General features: G+C 43.8%; 1 protein-coding gene across 7 annotated transcripts in view; it reads right to left on the reverse strand.

Moving 5' to 3' along the window:
• TDRD7 (tudor domain containing 7) overlaps positions 1 to 15,556 on the reverse strand; it is a 105,492-nt gene that overhangs the window by 33,775 nt on the left and 56,161 nt on the right. For all 7 annotated transcript variants that reach the window (XM_048849687.2, XM_048849686.2, XM_075128933.1 and 4 more), the window contains 3 exons: positions 12,477 to 13,069; positions 4,705 to 4,891; positions 2,767 to 2,878 (listed from right to left, as the gene is read on the reverse strand). In XM_048849687.2, coding sequence (XP_048705644.2) covers positions 2,767 to 2,878; positions 4,705 to 4,891; positions 12,477 to 13,069 — 892 coding nt within the window. The remainder of the gene's footprint in view (positions 1 to 2,766; positions 2,879 to 4,704; positions 4,892 to 12,476; positions 13,070 to 15,556) is intronic.

Consider the following 15,556-nt stretch of genomic DNA (forward strand, 5'->3'; position numbering starts at 1 on the left):
TGTGGCTGCTGGGGTTTGAAGGGTTTCCGCTGGGTAGCCAGTGTGTGCATGCCCAGGGACTTCATTAACGCCCTTGAGTCCTTAAGGCTTTGTAGCCTTGAATTGGTCTTTTCTGAGAACAGGCCTGCTCCATCAAAGGGGAGGTCCTGCAGTGTTTGCTGAAGTTCCGGTGGCAGGCCGGAGGCTTGCAGCCAGGAGATGGGGATCACTGTGATCCCCGAGGACAAAGTACGTGTGGCGGAGTCCACATCATCCAGCGAGGCCTGCAAAGAGGTCTGTGCCACTGTTTTGCCCTCTTCCACCAAAGCCTCAAACTCCTCTTTGGACTCAGGAGGTACTAACTCCTTAAACTTCAGCATGGAGTTCCAGGAGTTAAAATTGTAACGGCTCAGGAGCGCCTGCTGATTAGTGATCCTGAGCCGAAGGAATAAACTTTGTGCCCAAACAAATCAAGGCGCTTGGCATCCTTTGATTTGGGCGCTGGGGCCTACTGCCCATGCCATTCTTTTTCGTTCACTGACGCCACCATGAGCGAACAGGGCTGTGGGTGGGTGAACAGATAATCATACCCCTTTGAGGGGACAAAGTATTTCCACTCCATTCCTTCAGAAGTTGGGGGGGGGATGGACGTAGGTGTCTGCCAGATTGTCCTGGCGGTGCTTTGGATGGTCCAAATAAGGGGTAAGGCCACCCTTGATGGAGCTTCCGCAGGCAGAATATCCACCACGGGGCCCTCCACCTCTACCACCTCCTCCGCCTGCAGGTTCATATTCCGCGCCACCCTGCGCAGGAGGTCCTGGTGGGCACGGAGGTCTATTGGAGGGGGACCTGAGACTGCAGTGCCTGTCACTGCCTTGTCAGGTGAGGATGAGGTGGCCATGGGGGAAAGAGGGTCATTTAGGGCCTCTTGAGGAGCTGGGGCCAGCTGTCTTGTGCCAGCGACCTCAGGGCCTGGACCAGGAATCTGCATTGGAGGAGGTCTTGTAGTGGGGAGAGAAGCTGCCACAGTCTCCATGCCCCCCGGGGAGGGCAGACTGGCAGTAGCCTCTGGCACTCGTGGCTCGGAGAGAAGCCCCAGATGGAGCACCCTGGGCCTGGTGGTACGCCCAGGGCATTGAGAACGGCCACTGAGTGAGCCCTTGAGCGGGACCTTGCTCCTGCGCCTGCCAAGGCCCAGCCCCTGACTCCAGGCGGTTATGGTCCAAATGGCGAAGGTCCAAGAAACACGACCCCGCCTCCGATCCCGAAGAACGAGAAGCAGAACGCAAAGGCCACGGTGGTGCCGAGTGGCTCTGCGCTGGGTCACGTCGATGAGGAATGGTGCCGCGATGCTGGGGAGCGGTGCCGGGACCTGGACCAGTACCGAGACCTGGAACGGTGCCTGGATCTGGGCCGAGATGACGACCGGCGTTGAGAGCAGCGTCGAGTCCGGATCTACTCCTCGACAATAACCGGCAGATAGAGCAGTGCCGCAATCGGGACTGGCGATGGGAGTCCAAGCGGTGCTGCAAGTATGCCTGGTGCCGGGACTGTGAGTGGCGGCAGGAGCGGGAACCGTGCCAAGAACAGGAACGGTGCTGCAGCTCAACCGAAGGGTGGAGTAGGGCTGGCTTGCCCCGGAATGGTGCTGTTCATACAGGTACCGGTGCCTTGGCATGTGGCTGAGGGGATGCCGATGCTGTCATGGCAATAAGATCCCTTGCAGCCGCAAAAGTATCCAGGGGAAATGGAAACTGGATCTCAATCACGCTGCAAGTCGGGGAGTCTAGGGGTACCAGACTCCCCTCAGTGCCGGAGTAAATGGTGCCGAAGCCGTAGGCTGTGCCCCTAGATGCTCCCCTGCGGGACGCGTCTCCACAGGTGGTTCCAGGGAGGCTGCTCTCTGTGGAGGTGGGCCACCCTTTTCCGGTGCCGCTTCTGGCCAGAGAATGGGAGCGCGACCGGGCTGATAATGTCGGTTGCGGTGCCAAGGAGCACCGGTGCCGCAGGTCTCAACCAGAGCCCAACCACGGTGCTGCTCCGGCTGCTGCCGCTGGAGCGTTGTGCACTGAGGTGCTCGGTGCTGGATCGTGGTTCGCCACAGGAGGCTGAGGGCTACGAGCTGCCTCCATGAGGAGCTGCTTTGAACAGAAGTTCCACTCCTCCTCAGTCCGTGGACAAAACCCTTTGCAGATCCTGCACTTCTCTGCTTGAGACTCCCTCAGACACTTTGGACAAGAGTCATGGGGGTTGCCTGTTGGCCTGGGCTTAGAGCAGGAACCACAGGGCTTGAATCCCGGAGCCTTGGGCATGAGCTCAAGAGAAGAATTGGGAAGCAGGGGAAAGACCCCCCCAAGTGTAATAAAAGGAATGAAGGAAAGAGGGAGGGAGGATGCGGGTAACTAGCTTTCTCCATTAAAAAATAAAATAAATACTAAGAAAACCAGAGAAACTTCAGCTGATCTCTTCCTAGTCTTAAATCAAGCTTCTACCATGAAATATACATTCAAGATCCCTCGAGAATCAAGAAAATAAATTATTTTCTTCTGGTAAAACAAAAGTCTTTTGAAAACAGACCCAGCTTTAATAATCTAACCAAAATAACAGATCAAATTAATGTTTTTATTTTAACTCCATTCCTCCCTATTTCTTAACTTCATTTCCCAGGTTTCTCTGAAGTACGCAGTAAGGTTTTGGGGGCTCTTTTCCTGCCCCAACCTCTGTTAAGTTACAGGCAAAATTATGGTACTAGATATTTAATAATTCTCTCAAAAAAGTTCCTCTTACCTGCTAGTCTACATTTCGCAGCTTGGAATGGAAGCGAATAGAAGCATCTACCTAGTTTGTACACTTTGTTGTTTTCAATAATCTCACTGAAGCCATAATCAACATAGCACACCTAATAATTGAAAGAGAAACATTTATTTTTCATATTACAAGTATGTTAGTACTATTTGAATGATTTACCCAGAATACACACACTTGGTGGACTTATTTAGTGATCACATTTTTATACAGCCAGCTGTTAATATAAATCTGTTTCTCATTAACACAGTATATACTTTGAAATACCATTATATGAAAATTCTTCAAACTAATTTAATGTCAATAAAAAAAAGTTTAGAAAGTGCTCCATACCCTTCTTCTCTTTCCTGAAATCACTGCAAGCTCAGCGTTAGCTGTTCCTTGGAACACCAACACTTCAAAGGGTACAAAATGACAGCGCTTCCGAGTACCTATTGTCTCAGAATGGTACAGAAGATGGCAGTAAAGTGGTAATTCTGAATTTTTTGGCTTTTGTGGGTTTAAACCAGACCCTTTAATATTATTTCAGTGCAGTTCTAGGTATTTCCTTTGTTTTTATAATGAGAACGGAACCTTTTTGATTCTCATTTCTGATGATTACACGGTTTCAGAATACTGCAGACTTCATACCATCTCGATAAGTAAATTGTTTAGTCAGTGGGAGCAAATGGCTGATGGTGATTGGAACAGAAGAAGCTACAGTGCTGCTTTGTATCAGCTTATACAGATGGTCTCTTGTTTTTCTGAACTATACACAGCACCATGCTAACTTCTTGAAGATCACCAGGCTCAGGGAGAGCGATTTAGAAGCCTTTCTGAAAATCTGATGTGCAAGCCAGACACTCCAGAAAGCCAGACTTCCAGATTTCTTGTTGAAGAGAAACTTCAGAAAGCAGGCTATTCTTGCCATGCACCACTGGCCTCCCTACCGTGCAACCAAGTGCAGTTAGCTGAAATCTGGAGAGAAATCAGCGGGACGTTAGCTACTATTGTCCTGGCAGTTTTTCTGCAGCTAACGCTAAAGCCTTCGAATACTGGACAGATTCCCCCATCTCATGACTTCCCAGCTGAATGAGAACTCACAGTTTTGGAACAGATACTTAAAACTGCATGTGTCCACTTGACTAAATTTGTGAAAGGGAGTTGTATTAGAAGTGTGTTTAGCAGATCTTAGTGGAAGTTTGTCATGCTGACTAGGGAAGCAGAGACTGCAAAAAAATAAAAACCTACAATTTAAGGTTACTTAATATAACTACATAGTGACACTAGACACGAAGGACTTGAAATTTTTCTTAAACTCTTCCAGTTCAGTCATGTTCTAATTCTCTAAAAGTAAAGCCCCCAAAAATACAACTCTGACTCTAGAGAACACAGAACAAGAAGAGAAACTGCAGCAGTGTGAAAAGTTTAATCATTTTGTTCAAGGTATTTTAGTTACCAGCATGCTGAGTACAACAACAGGAATACCCACTCAGCGTAAGTGAGCCTAAGCACTCGTGTTAACAAGCTGCAAAAGACACAGTAAGGATGGACTTGTGGTAACTGCACTAGGACTTGACTCAGGAGATCGGCATTCTAGTTATCTACTGGCATTTACAGTCTATATCTGGAAGATGGAGATACTACTTCCACGTTTCATAATGATGCACAGGATACATTAGTATATTAGAGATACCAATGAACACAGAAAAGCCTAAAATAAAAATAAGGAAAAAGGCAACAGACCATTTACTTTAGCAGCAGTGCTGTAATTATTTTAAAAGCCACGCTTTGTTTTTCATGTAATGAAGAGCAAAAGCAATTTGTTGCTGAGTACTGCAGAGTGATTCTTCTGTGATAAATGCACAGCTATTACCTGTATTATTATTATTTACACTAACACTTTTTCACAAAAAGTGTCAAAAAGAAAAAGTTGCTTGCCTTTATTCGATTGTCTTCCACTGAAATTATCTGAGCACGCAACCAGGCATCTTCCTCGGCATGTACAGCGACAAGTTGTCCAATGCTTACAGACTGCATCAGCAATACTGTCAGATTCTGACTATAATATTCTTTCATCTCATCTTCCATTAGTTCTTGAGCAGCAGAATAGTCTTTGCCCACGTACCTACAGTATGTCACGGGAAACAAATCCACCAAAGGGGTAAGTACAGCAACAGAAAATTTGAGCAGATGCAAAAACTGAAACAGAAAAGCATACCTGTAGGTATTTAGTCACATCAGCATCTGAACTTTCCTTCTCAAAAAATGAGGATACAGAAACAGAGTTATAGTTCTTAGAGAAGTAAAGCATTAGTAGTACTGTCTGAAGCTAGGTAAGGATCTAATGATAGACGCAATATAACTGTCTGACACAAATTGGACTCAACTGTAAGTGTCCAAAAAGAAAATTCCTCGTGGCTCAGTCCAATACCGTAAGGGACCTTACTGTACTCTTTAGAACCTGAACTTTTACAGGGAAAGTCCCTAGCACTTCTGGTAGTGAAGGCATGTTTGGTTTTATAAGCTGAGTAGTGTCTGAAGTCAGATATGATGCAACCAGGAAATTGGAACTTGTTATATTTGAAACTTTAAGGGATTGTGACCCTCCACATTCATGGAGACATTAGTTAGATCAGTGTGATTTCACCAGAGTTAAACTTTGTGCAAAGGAAATTTCCCCACCTGAAGCTTAGGGAAACTAGAGCAGCTTTCAACATCAAACTAAAGCTTTAGGCAGCAGACCATCTGCTGCAGTCTCTCTCCTGGATCTCCAGACTTGATCCCTGATACTAGGCTGCTGTCCTCCTTCATCCCTAGACAATTTCTTTCCCAGAACAATCCATTCTTCAACCGTCTCAGATTCTGATCTCCCCGATTCCCGCTCCATCCATTTCCCTTGGCTGTGACTTGTGGAAAAAGTGAAGTTATTTTCTTTAACTGTGTTTAACTCTAATCCTTTGCTCATTACTATTCACGTGCTAGGCCAGCTGTTACTGTGCCATCAGCTGTCACACTGCTTCCTTTCACTTGTCAGTGGCAAAATGCAGTGCTGCAGTCTAGTAGACAGACTGCTACAGCAGCCCAGCTCTAAAGACAAAATTTTCTATAAACCCAAACCAAGGGTGGAAGAGTGCCAATTTCATTTAAATAACTATTACAAATTATGCCATATGATCATGCAGGACATCCTTGCTTAACTAGTTTCTGGCAATATTCAAACATCCTATTAACAGGGCATTAAATGATTTTCTTCTCTCAAAGCTGGTGAAGTATCAAATTAAGTTTATACCTAGGAGAGAGAGATTTCCTTTTCCTGATTCCTTGAAAGCGATCTTTACATGACATTTACTTAGATGGCAGAATCACAATCCTCCACTGTATGCCAGGGTGTCCATCTACATGTTATATATTACAAAATATTTGCTTCGTATTCCATGTAATTCACCTTTGTAAAGAGAGCCCATTACATATCAAGCCATGAAAACAGGAATTATTGCATTTTTAGCTCGAGTTCATTTCAAACATGAAATTCACTTCATTTGAAAACTGAAAATGCAGCTCAATTTTTTAAACATTCACGATAGCAGTGTGCCCCTGCTGTGTTCCTTCCAAAATAGTAAACTAATAGAATTTAAACACATCTGTCTACATATAAAGAGAATCAACTCGAGTGATCAGGAAGCTTTAGCTTCAATGAGTGGGTTTTTTCCTAAGGGAAAACAACAAAAGTTACTAACTAGCTATCCTGCTGGAAAGAGTTAAATCACAAACACGTACCTACATTGTAGGCTTTATACCTGTAAATATATGCGCATACCAACCTGCCTCTGGCGGCAATAGCCCTATGATGAAGTTTATCAAGCACTTTAACCACTTCACTTGCATTCTACCCACAAAATCATGCTCACTAGGACTATTTCTAACAGTGCAAAGCTGAATATCTTAAAATCCCCATCCAGCTGCTTCAACTTCTATTCTACCCTGGTTAAATCTCAGACAGCAGGGTATCATCCAAGCACCAATCTACGCTAAACAAAGGAACAGCAGAGACACAGTCATGGTCCAAGCAAATAAAAGAGGAATCTGATCACATTGATAGCATTGCAGCCAATGACAGCATTGTAGCTTCCCTAGTGACTTCATACTCCTCCAGCAGGACAGAGACGTCATGGAATGGTGAATATCCCATTGGGGCAGATGCATAATTTCTCCCTCTTAAAGAGCAAACTATCCAAAGCACTTTCTTCTTCCTATGGCAAAGACCTGAAATCAAGGAGCAAGTCTATCTAGCTCTGAAAAGTGAATTATCTTGCCCACAAAGAGAAATATTTCACACCATTTCCAAGGTCAGGCAGCTTGGACTCAGCAGGATGTCTACCTCCTGAAACCACTTCATTCATTTACCTCCCAGATATCACTGGGGAGTAGAATGAAACCTCTATCTCCCATGATCACCAATGTGAGATTCCATTAACCCTTCATGACAAGATGGATTAAATTCAGAGGGCAACTTCCACCACTACATTCGAGCTTCTATGCTTCATCTTTTGAAGGGGACAGAAATGGAGATCAATAGTCTAGGTCAAGACTGTTGCAATATCTAGCAAGAGACGTGGTGTTCTGCCTCAGAATTCAAACCCAGCTGGGCTTTTTCACCTTACTTCATACCAGTAAAACGGATCTCATGCATCACCAGGAGCAAAGATGAGCTCTGCTTGTCCTAAACAACAGTCATACCAGGACAAGAGTATAAACTCTCACTGCGCACACACCATTTACAGCCTACACTACATCATGTACGGCGGCGCAACTGCACCAGTGCAGGTTGGCTACTGCAATGCTTCTGATGAAGACGCTCTAGGCAGACAGAAGAGATCTCTCCGATGTAGAAGCCCTCTACACCAACATTACACACAAAGATGGACAAGCCGTCAGGAACAGTATCCCCGATAATGTCACGACAAACCTGGTGGCTGAACTTTGTGACTTGTCCTCACCCACAACTATTTTACATTTGGGGACAATGTATACCTTCAAATCAGCGACACTGCTATGGTACTCGCATGGCCCCACAGTATGCCAAAATGTTTATGGTTGACTTAGAACAACGCTTCCTCAGCTCTCGTCCTCTAACGCCCCTACTCTATTTGGACTACATTGATGACATCTTCATCATCTGGACCCATGGGAAGGAGGCCATTGAGGAATTCCACTGGGATTTCAACAATTTCCATTCCACCATCAACCTCAGCCTGGACCAGTCCACACAAGAGATCCAGTTCCTGGACACTACAGTGCAAATAAGCGACGGTCACATAAACACCACCCTACACTAGAAACCTACTGACCACTATAGTTATCTACATGCCTCCAGCTTTCATCAAGACCACACCACACGATCCATTGTCTACAGCCAAGCTCTAAGATACAACCACATTTGTTCCAATCCCTCAGACAGAGACAAACACCTACAGGATCTCTATCAAGCATTCTTAAAACTACAGTCCCCACCTGCTGAAGGGAAGAAACAGACTGACAGAGCCAGAAGAGTACCCAGAAGTCACCTACTACAGGACAGGCCCAACAAAGAAAAGAACAGAACGCCACTAGCCGTTGCCTTCATTCCTTAACTAAAACCTCTCCAGCGCATCAAGGATCTACAACCTATCCTGAAGGATGATCCCTCAGCCTCACAGACCTTGGGAGACAGGCCAATCCTCGCTTACAGACAGCCCCCCAACCTGTAGCAAATACTCACCAGCAACTACACACCACACAATAAAAACACAAAACCAGGAACCTATCCCTGCAACAAACCCTGTTACCAACTCTGTCCACATATCACAGGACTCTGACACCATCATAGGACCTAACCGCATCAGCCACACCATCATGGGCTCATTCTCCTGCACATCTACCAGTGTGATATATGCCATCATGTGCCAGCAATGCCCCTCTTACTTACTCTGCCATGTACATTGGCCAAACAGGACAGTCTCTACGCAAAAGAACAAATGGACACAAATCAGACGTCAAGAAGTATAACATTCAAAAACCAGTCGGAGAACACTTCAACCTCCCTGGACACTCAACAACAGACTTAAAGGTGGCAATTCAACAAAAAAACTTCAAACACAGACTCCAATGAGAAACTGCAGAACTGGAATTAATTTGCAAACTGGACACCATCAAATTAGGCTTGAATAAAGGCTGGGAGTGGATGAGTCACTACAAAAACTAAAAACTAATTTCCCCATGCTACTTTCTCCCTACTGTTACTCACACATTCTTGTCAACTGTTTGAAATGGGCCACCCTGATTACCACTACACAAAAGGGATTTTTCCTCCTGTTGATAATAGCCCACTTTAATTGAATTGTCTTGTTAGAACTGACCCCTGTTCGGTAAGGCAACTCCCATCTTTTCATGTACTTAGTATGTATATCTTCCTACTGTGTTTTCCACTCCACGCATCTGATGAAGTGGGTTTTAGCCCACAAAAGCTTATGCCCAAATACATTTCTTAGTCTCTAAGGTGCCACAAGGACTCCTCGCTGTTTTTACTGAATCTCATGATTGTCACAGTGGCTATGAAATCTTAAATCTAGAAGAGCTACTCAAACAGATATTGAATTCATCCAGAACAAGCAGCCTTAGCAACACCTAACAGCAACTGGGACAGAACTTTGGTCAGCTCAAATAGGATCTGAAATGTATTGAGAGCATCCCACTTCAACAATACCTTAAATTTAATCCACATTACATACTCCAATGAAGCCAATTTTGGAATGGAGGTCACTCACATCTGAGATCAGAAGCAAAACAGTCATCACTCAAGTAGATTATAACACATTCTCCTCCACCTTCTCTGTGTCAGACATAAGGAATGTTCCTCTGACAAACCATAGGCAAATTCAACTGACAGGAGAATGAGCTGCTCATTCACAACCTGAGCCTTCAGGGGAGGTTCTGTAGTATGTACAGGCAATGGAATAAGATTAGCTATAGATATTTCTGTTTCAGGTTGGGAATATGCAGGGCTACATAAGCTGTACTAGAAATGTAACTTTTAAGAACTGGAACAGATATGTAATGGATGAGCATACACCCAACTTGACAGAGGATACAGGGCATATAATCCAAGACAATGCTTTCAAATTTTGAGTGCAGAAAACTACATTGATAATCAGGGTCATCAAGCAGTCCTTATCGAGAAGAAGAGTAAGTGGGTGGTGTGGATGTCAGCGTGTGTGACAAGCAGAAATTGTGTTAATCTCAGAATGCATTATTCTGATGCTCTTGGAAAGCCTGTGTTCACAGAAGTAGCGATTAAGCAGTGTTGAAGCCTCCCTAACGCTCTCAAACACTGAAGTGTTCTGTCCTGCTCCTTGTTGAGCAGGAATTTTTCCTTGCTCTTCCCATGTTGACTCCATAGAAGGAACCTAAGAAAAGGGGATCATTGATCTGAGCTGATGCAGCAAATCGGACACCCATATGGAAGTGTGAAATGCACGGAGCCGAAGTGCATGGCGCTAAGTATGAAATGCCTGCTGAAACTGGCATTGGCAAAGTGACAAAAATGGCACAACTCTGCCTTTGGAAGAAAAACCCCACGCTAGACCCAGTACATACAGTGTAGACTTTTTAAACATAAGCAGTTCCCAAAATTTAATTCTTCAAGTCAGAATCCATCCACTTTGAAGAGTTAATCTCAAACAGGTAAAAGCGTAAGCGACACGCTCAGTGTATAATAAATTAATGCTGTCAAAATGAAAAATAAAAAGTGTTCAGCATGGTTCCAGATCTGACAGAACACCATGCGGTGGGGAGAAAGACAGACTGTGCACCCCCCTTACTGATGCGAAGCATGCAATCTGCATGGGTCGATTAACGTTCTAGCATACAAGAACAAGTCCTTGCTTCCACTGGCCATTTCCCCCCGCAAAAAATCATCCCACAGTTGCGGCCACCAGTTCAGATTTACCAGTATCTTTGTTTTTAAATTAATTTATCTGAACAACTGAACTCTTCCAGGGCTCCCTATATTTTCAATTCCCCCGTGTAGTAAGTGTATTGCCATTTTTTAATAACCGAGGCTCAGTCACAAACTCATGTGGCCTTTTCTTTATGTTGATCAGCGATTTTTTCCATTCAGAGAAAGTCTGGTATACCATCTTGGTTAAAAGTTTTGGCACAGACTAGTTTACTGGGTTTAGAGCCAAGTTCAAGATAAAATTACAACCACTCCCTGCAATTGTAGCACTTAAATACAACAGAGTAAGAACTTGCTTGAGGTAAAGGACAATGTGAATGGTGTTAAGGCTCAGACTGAGAAAGAAAAGTGTTGGTCCTCTAGTCACATTTTGCCCATAAACCCAAAATAGATGGCTGTTTCTGATAGAATTAGCAGCATAATGGGTTAATGATCATTAGGCTTTAGAGTCAACATTCATTTAGAACAGTATCCATCTTTCTACATACCAACACCACTGTTTTGAGGCACTTAATTTTCTCTTTAACTAAAAGGATTGGAAATTTACTTTTGAAATTTAGCAGAAATTGCTATAATTGATCATATATATATACACACACACACACGATCAATTATACCAATTTCTGCTAAATACTAAAAATGTATAAGGGATTTGGAACCAAACCATGCATAAAGGTAGTCTATTTAAATGTTTCGCCCACCCATCTTTCCTCCTATTGCTCATCATACCTTGCATAATTAGTAAGCTCTTGAGAGACAGTCCTTCCCCCCAAAGTATTTGTAGAATGCTTAGCACAATAGGGCCCAGATCCTGATTGGGGCTTTTGATGATTACTGGGAAAAAAATTATGAAATGTAAGCTTAAACTCTGCAGAAACGGACTCAGCCACGAGAGGAGTGTTGATACACCACTCTACCGAGTATCTGTAAAGTAATTTTCAAGGGTTTGTAACTCAACTTTTTTGGATGAAAAGTTGGCCGAGCGGCGGCTGTATCTGTATGTCACAGAGATTTCTACATTCTATCACAGCGTGAAGACGACAAGTAAACATGCCGTGGGATTCCCCGACACAAAGCAGCCACTTTAGATAGGGGAGCATAGCAGCAGCCGCCGCCCTTTCTAAAGCAGCGGAGCTATTTTAACGTTGGTCCTCGGTGGACTAACCCACAAACGAACATGCAAACAGTTCAAAGCACTAGTCGATCACTGCGATATTACAGTGCACATTTTAGTGCACAGTCATTGTTCTCATGTTTCCATTACACTGCAGTTTTCCTTTATATTGGAAGAAATACACCTCGACTAAAGGATAAAGAGTCATAGTTTTAAGAGTCAGCTATAATAGGAAGGTGACATCTGAACAGTATGATGAAGAAGAAGAGGAGGACAATTTAAAAACCCTACTTTCCAATGACAGCTGAACAGTCTCAGCCCTTCTCTGCTTCTCACTCTAAAGCTTACGCTGGGATTCGTTCAATGAATCTTCACTGAGCTCATTTCTGTTCAATTTTGCAGTCGCAAACTGAATATGTTTTATAGTATTTTAAATGTGTTAGTATTCTTAGCAACTATTACAGTCTGTTAGTGGAGTTTTCTATTGGTCTGTTTTCTTTTGTAAAATAGCTTTTTGTGAGCAAAGTAGTGAGCAAGTTGATTGTGCAGAATGATCCCTGGATTTTAGAAAAAATGAAGAAAGAGTATGAAGTAAAGACTTGCCTAATAACAACTTCATTCGTGTTGTTCAGTTCTACCACCAATACAGATGGAGATGCTTCCGCCGGAATGATTAAAGGAGGGACCATTATACTTTCTGGACCCTGCTCTTTGGTCTTTTCCATTAACTGAGAGCACTCTTGCTCAACCGTTATCTTCAGATCTTCAGGGATATGGACACGATCAGTGGCATTCAGATTCTCATCCATGTATTTTTGTGGTTTAGCATAGAGGATTGCCTTTTTAGGGCTGTCACTTATCTGGTTGACAGTGCATATATCAGACAATAAGTCAAGATTATTCAGAGCATCCTCAGGAAATTTTACTTTGTATGTGTCTTCATACACCTTGGGAAGTGCATTAGCCCAAAGACCATTGGAATACTTAAACAAAATTTCTGCAACTTTCTGTTTGAAGTCACTATTCAGAGAAGCTGATTTGGTCTCCATAACTGGCTTTAAGAAAGGATCTGCTTTTGAAGAAGTAAGGTTCTGAGATGTTCCTTCATGGTCTATGCCACTCGTCACTAAGTGTTGCATTTTCTTAGCAGGATAAAGGAGTACATCTGTATGCCCACCAGTGCACACTTTTTCCACCTTGAAAAAAGGAAAGCACAGTGAGACATTGACCATTTGTAAGTAATCGAACCAAAATATTTTAAGAATGAACAACTATGCATTTTAGACAGACAATCTTAGGAAGACATCTACAGGGATTTAAGCATGAGCTATTTTGTGCAATGATTTCCCTTAACATCTCCTTTTCCCTTTACAGGGGGCACTGAGCAGGAAAACGGGACACACAGCCTTCCCCAAGTGGACACTGGATCTACTTACTACATTAGGAGGTGCTTAAAAACAAGTTTCCTCTTCTCCCCCTGTGATGGGCAGAACATAATCCAATCTACTCCAAAACTGAATTTCCCAGCCTTGGACCCGAGAGCCCATTATTTTGCATGACAGTGAAATCAGCACTGATCTCACCTCCTCGTTGGCGGTTTTAGCAGAGGACCGACTCAAGCATGAGATATGCTCCTCTGCTCAAGATTAGCTCGGTTCTTGGACTGACTTTTACTAAATCAACAAGTGCACTTTGGAGGCGTACCAAATCTAGACTAGGGGCCTCAAAACCTCCTCAAAGCATTCCCAGGCAGCTCCAGGGTCTCTGAAATTTGTCCATTAATGACCTCTCCACTTTGTAGGAGGCCCCAAGCCCCTCCACAGGGGAAGAATATTAAAATATGCCAAGTCCCCATTGATGAGGGATTTGGCAGTGCATTTTTAGAGAGATTGGAGCCCTCTGGTGAGGCTCCTCTCTGGAGACTGACTGCTGCCACATAGAGGGGAGGCCCTACCTGTGGGACTGTTGAAGAACTCATTTTCAGAAGCCCAGAGATGCCCTATGCAGGAAGGGGACTGTCTAGCCCAGAGAGCCATCCTATTAATAAGCACACTGGCATTTAGTGCAAGGAAAACCAGGAATGTAGGGAGAAGAGCCAGAGAAGAGATGGAGATGTGAACAAAGATTCAGAAGAAGCAGAGATGAGATAGAATTGTAGAGAAAGAAAACAGACTAAGATCACATGCGGATAGATTAACTTGAGGGATTTAAGGAGCTGTTAAAACTCCCATTTGACTGAAGCAGAACCAAATTAAAATAAAAGATTAAAACAGAACTGGTAACCACTGCTATACATGCGACTTTGTACAGACTCCCACTTGAAGAACCCACCATTAACAAAACAAAACAAAAACACACCAGTGAAAGTCAGCCTCAATTCATAATGGCTGAGCGACCGTGTTGTTACTCGGCAGGCTTCCTCCACCGAATGCAGAGGCTCTAGCAGCGATCCCCTCGTGGAGCATGCTAGGTCTCTGGAAGTGGCTTGCCCATTTCTGTGAACACCTTTTTAAGGGTAGTGGTCTTAGAGGCTGTTTCCTTTACACTTGAAGTGCCAGGGAGATTTGTACTTCTATTGGAAGAATGAAGAGAATTCACACTTTTTGGAGCTTTCTCACGTTCAGGATTCCGGAAGGAAGGGAAGGTGGATGCAGTAAATCACAACAAAATTAGGTGCTATCTTTCAAAATGAATGCGGTGCAGGGCTTTGGGACCTTATACATGCTTTTCTGAGGCAGTGGCTGTGGTGGCATCTTTAACTACCAGGAACTGGAGAAAATTTGAGGGGCCATCTGTAATCTGAATAAGGTGGTGTGGATGCAACAACAAACTTCCATCAAGAATGCTGAATTTTTCATGTAGAGTCATCTAAATTTGGCTTTGTTTGAATGACAGAATCAAGCCCAAGAATCTTGTTGACTATGGGCAACAAAAGCTCCTAGATTCATTAGTATGGCACTCTGACCTCAGGAACTGCATTTTTGGGCTGTGAAGCCTGGGAATGAGAGACAGATACAGACATATACATCCATCAGTGCTTCTCCAAAGGTGCTTACCTTGCAGTGCTGCAGGTAGGGCAGAACCCTTAGTGTGGATGTGCCGAGGCAACATACTAAAAAACCTTCCACAGTTACTAGTAAATAGCTTCTCTCTAGCGTTCAAGAGTCTGATTATACAAATATAATTGAGACTGTGTGCAGGTGTGTAACTGCGGTACCTTGAATACCTTGCCTCCGTAGATCCATCCTGTAGTGGAAGGCTTTGCCAGCCTTCTAAAAAGACCCTATTTAATAATGGGCTCTTCATTTTAGCAAGGAAAGGTACAACGCAATCCAGTGGCTGGAAGTTGGAAGCTAGACAAATCCAGAAGGGAACTAAGGTGTAAATTTTTAACCAATGGAACAATTTTCCAACGGTGTATCTTCTATCACTGATAAATTTTTTTCTAAAAAAGATCTACTCTAGGAATTATTGTAGGGACGTTCTCCGGCCTGGGCTATACAGGAGGTCAGGCTAGAGGACCGTAACAGTCTCTTTGGGCCTCAGAATCCATAAAAGCAATGGCAATTGGAGATGCTTGAGCACCCCTTTGCAGAGCAGTGGTTTCAGGCCTGCAGGTATAAGACTGAGCACACCCTAAGCTGTCACTGGTTTCTGCAACGCATTGAAATATCTATTACAAA

This window comes from Caretta caretta, chromosome 5, assembly GCF_965140235.1.
Source record: "Caretta caretta isolate rCarCar2 chromosome 5, rCarCar1.hap1, whole genome shotgun sequence".
Lineage (NCBI taxonomy): Eukaryota > Metazoa > Chordata > Testudines > Cheloniidae > Caretta > Caretta caretta.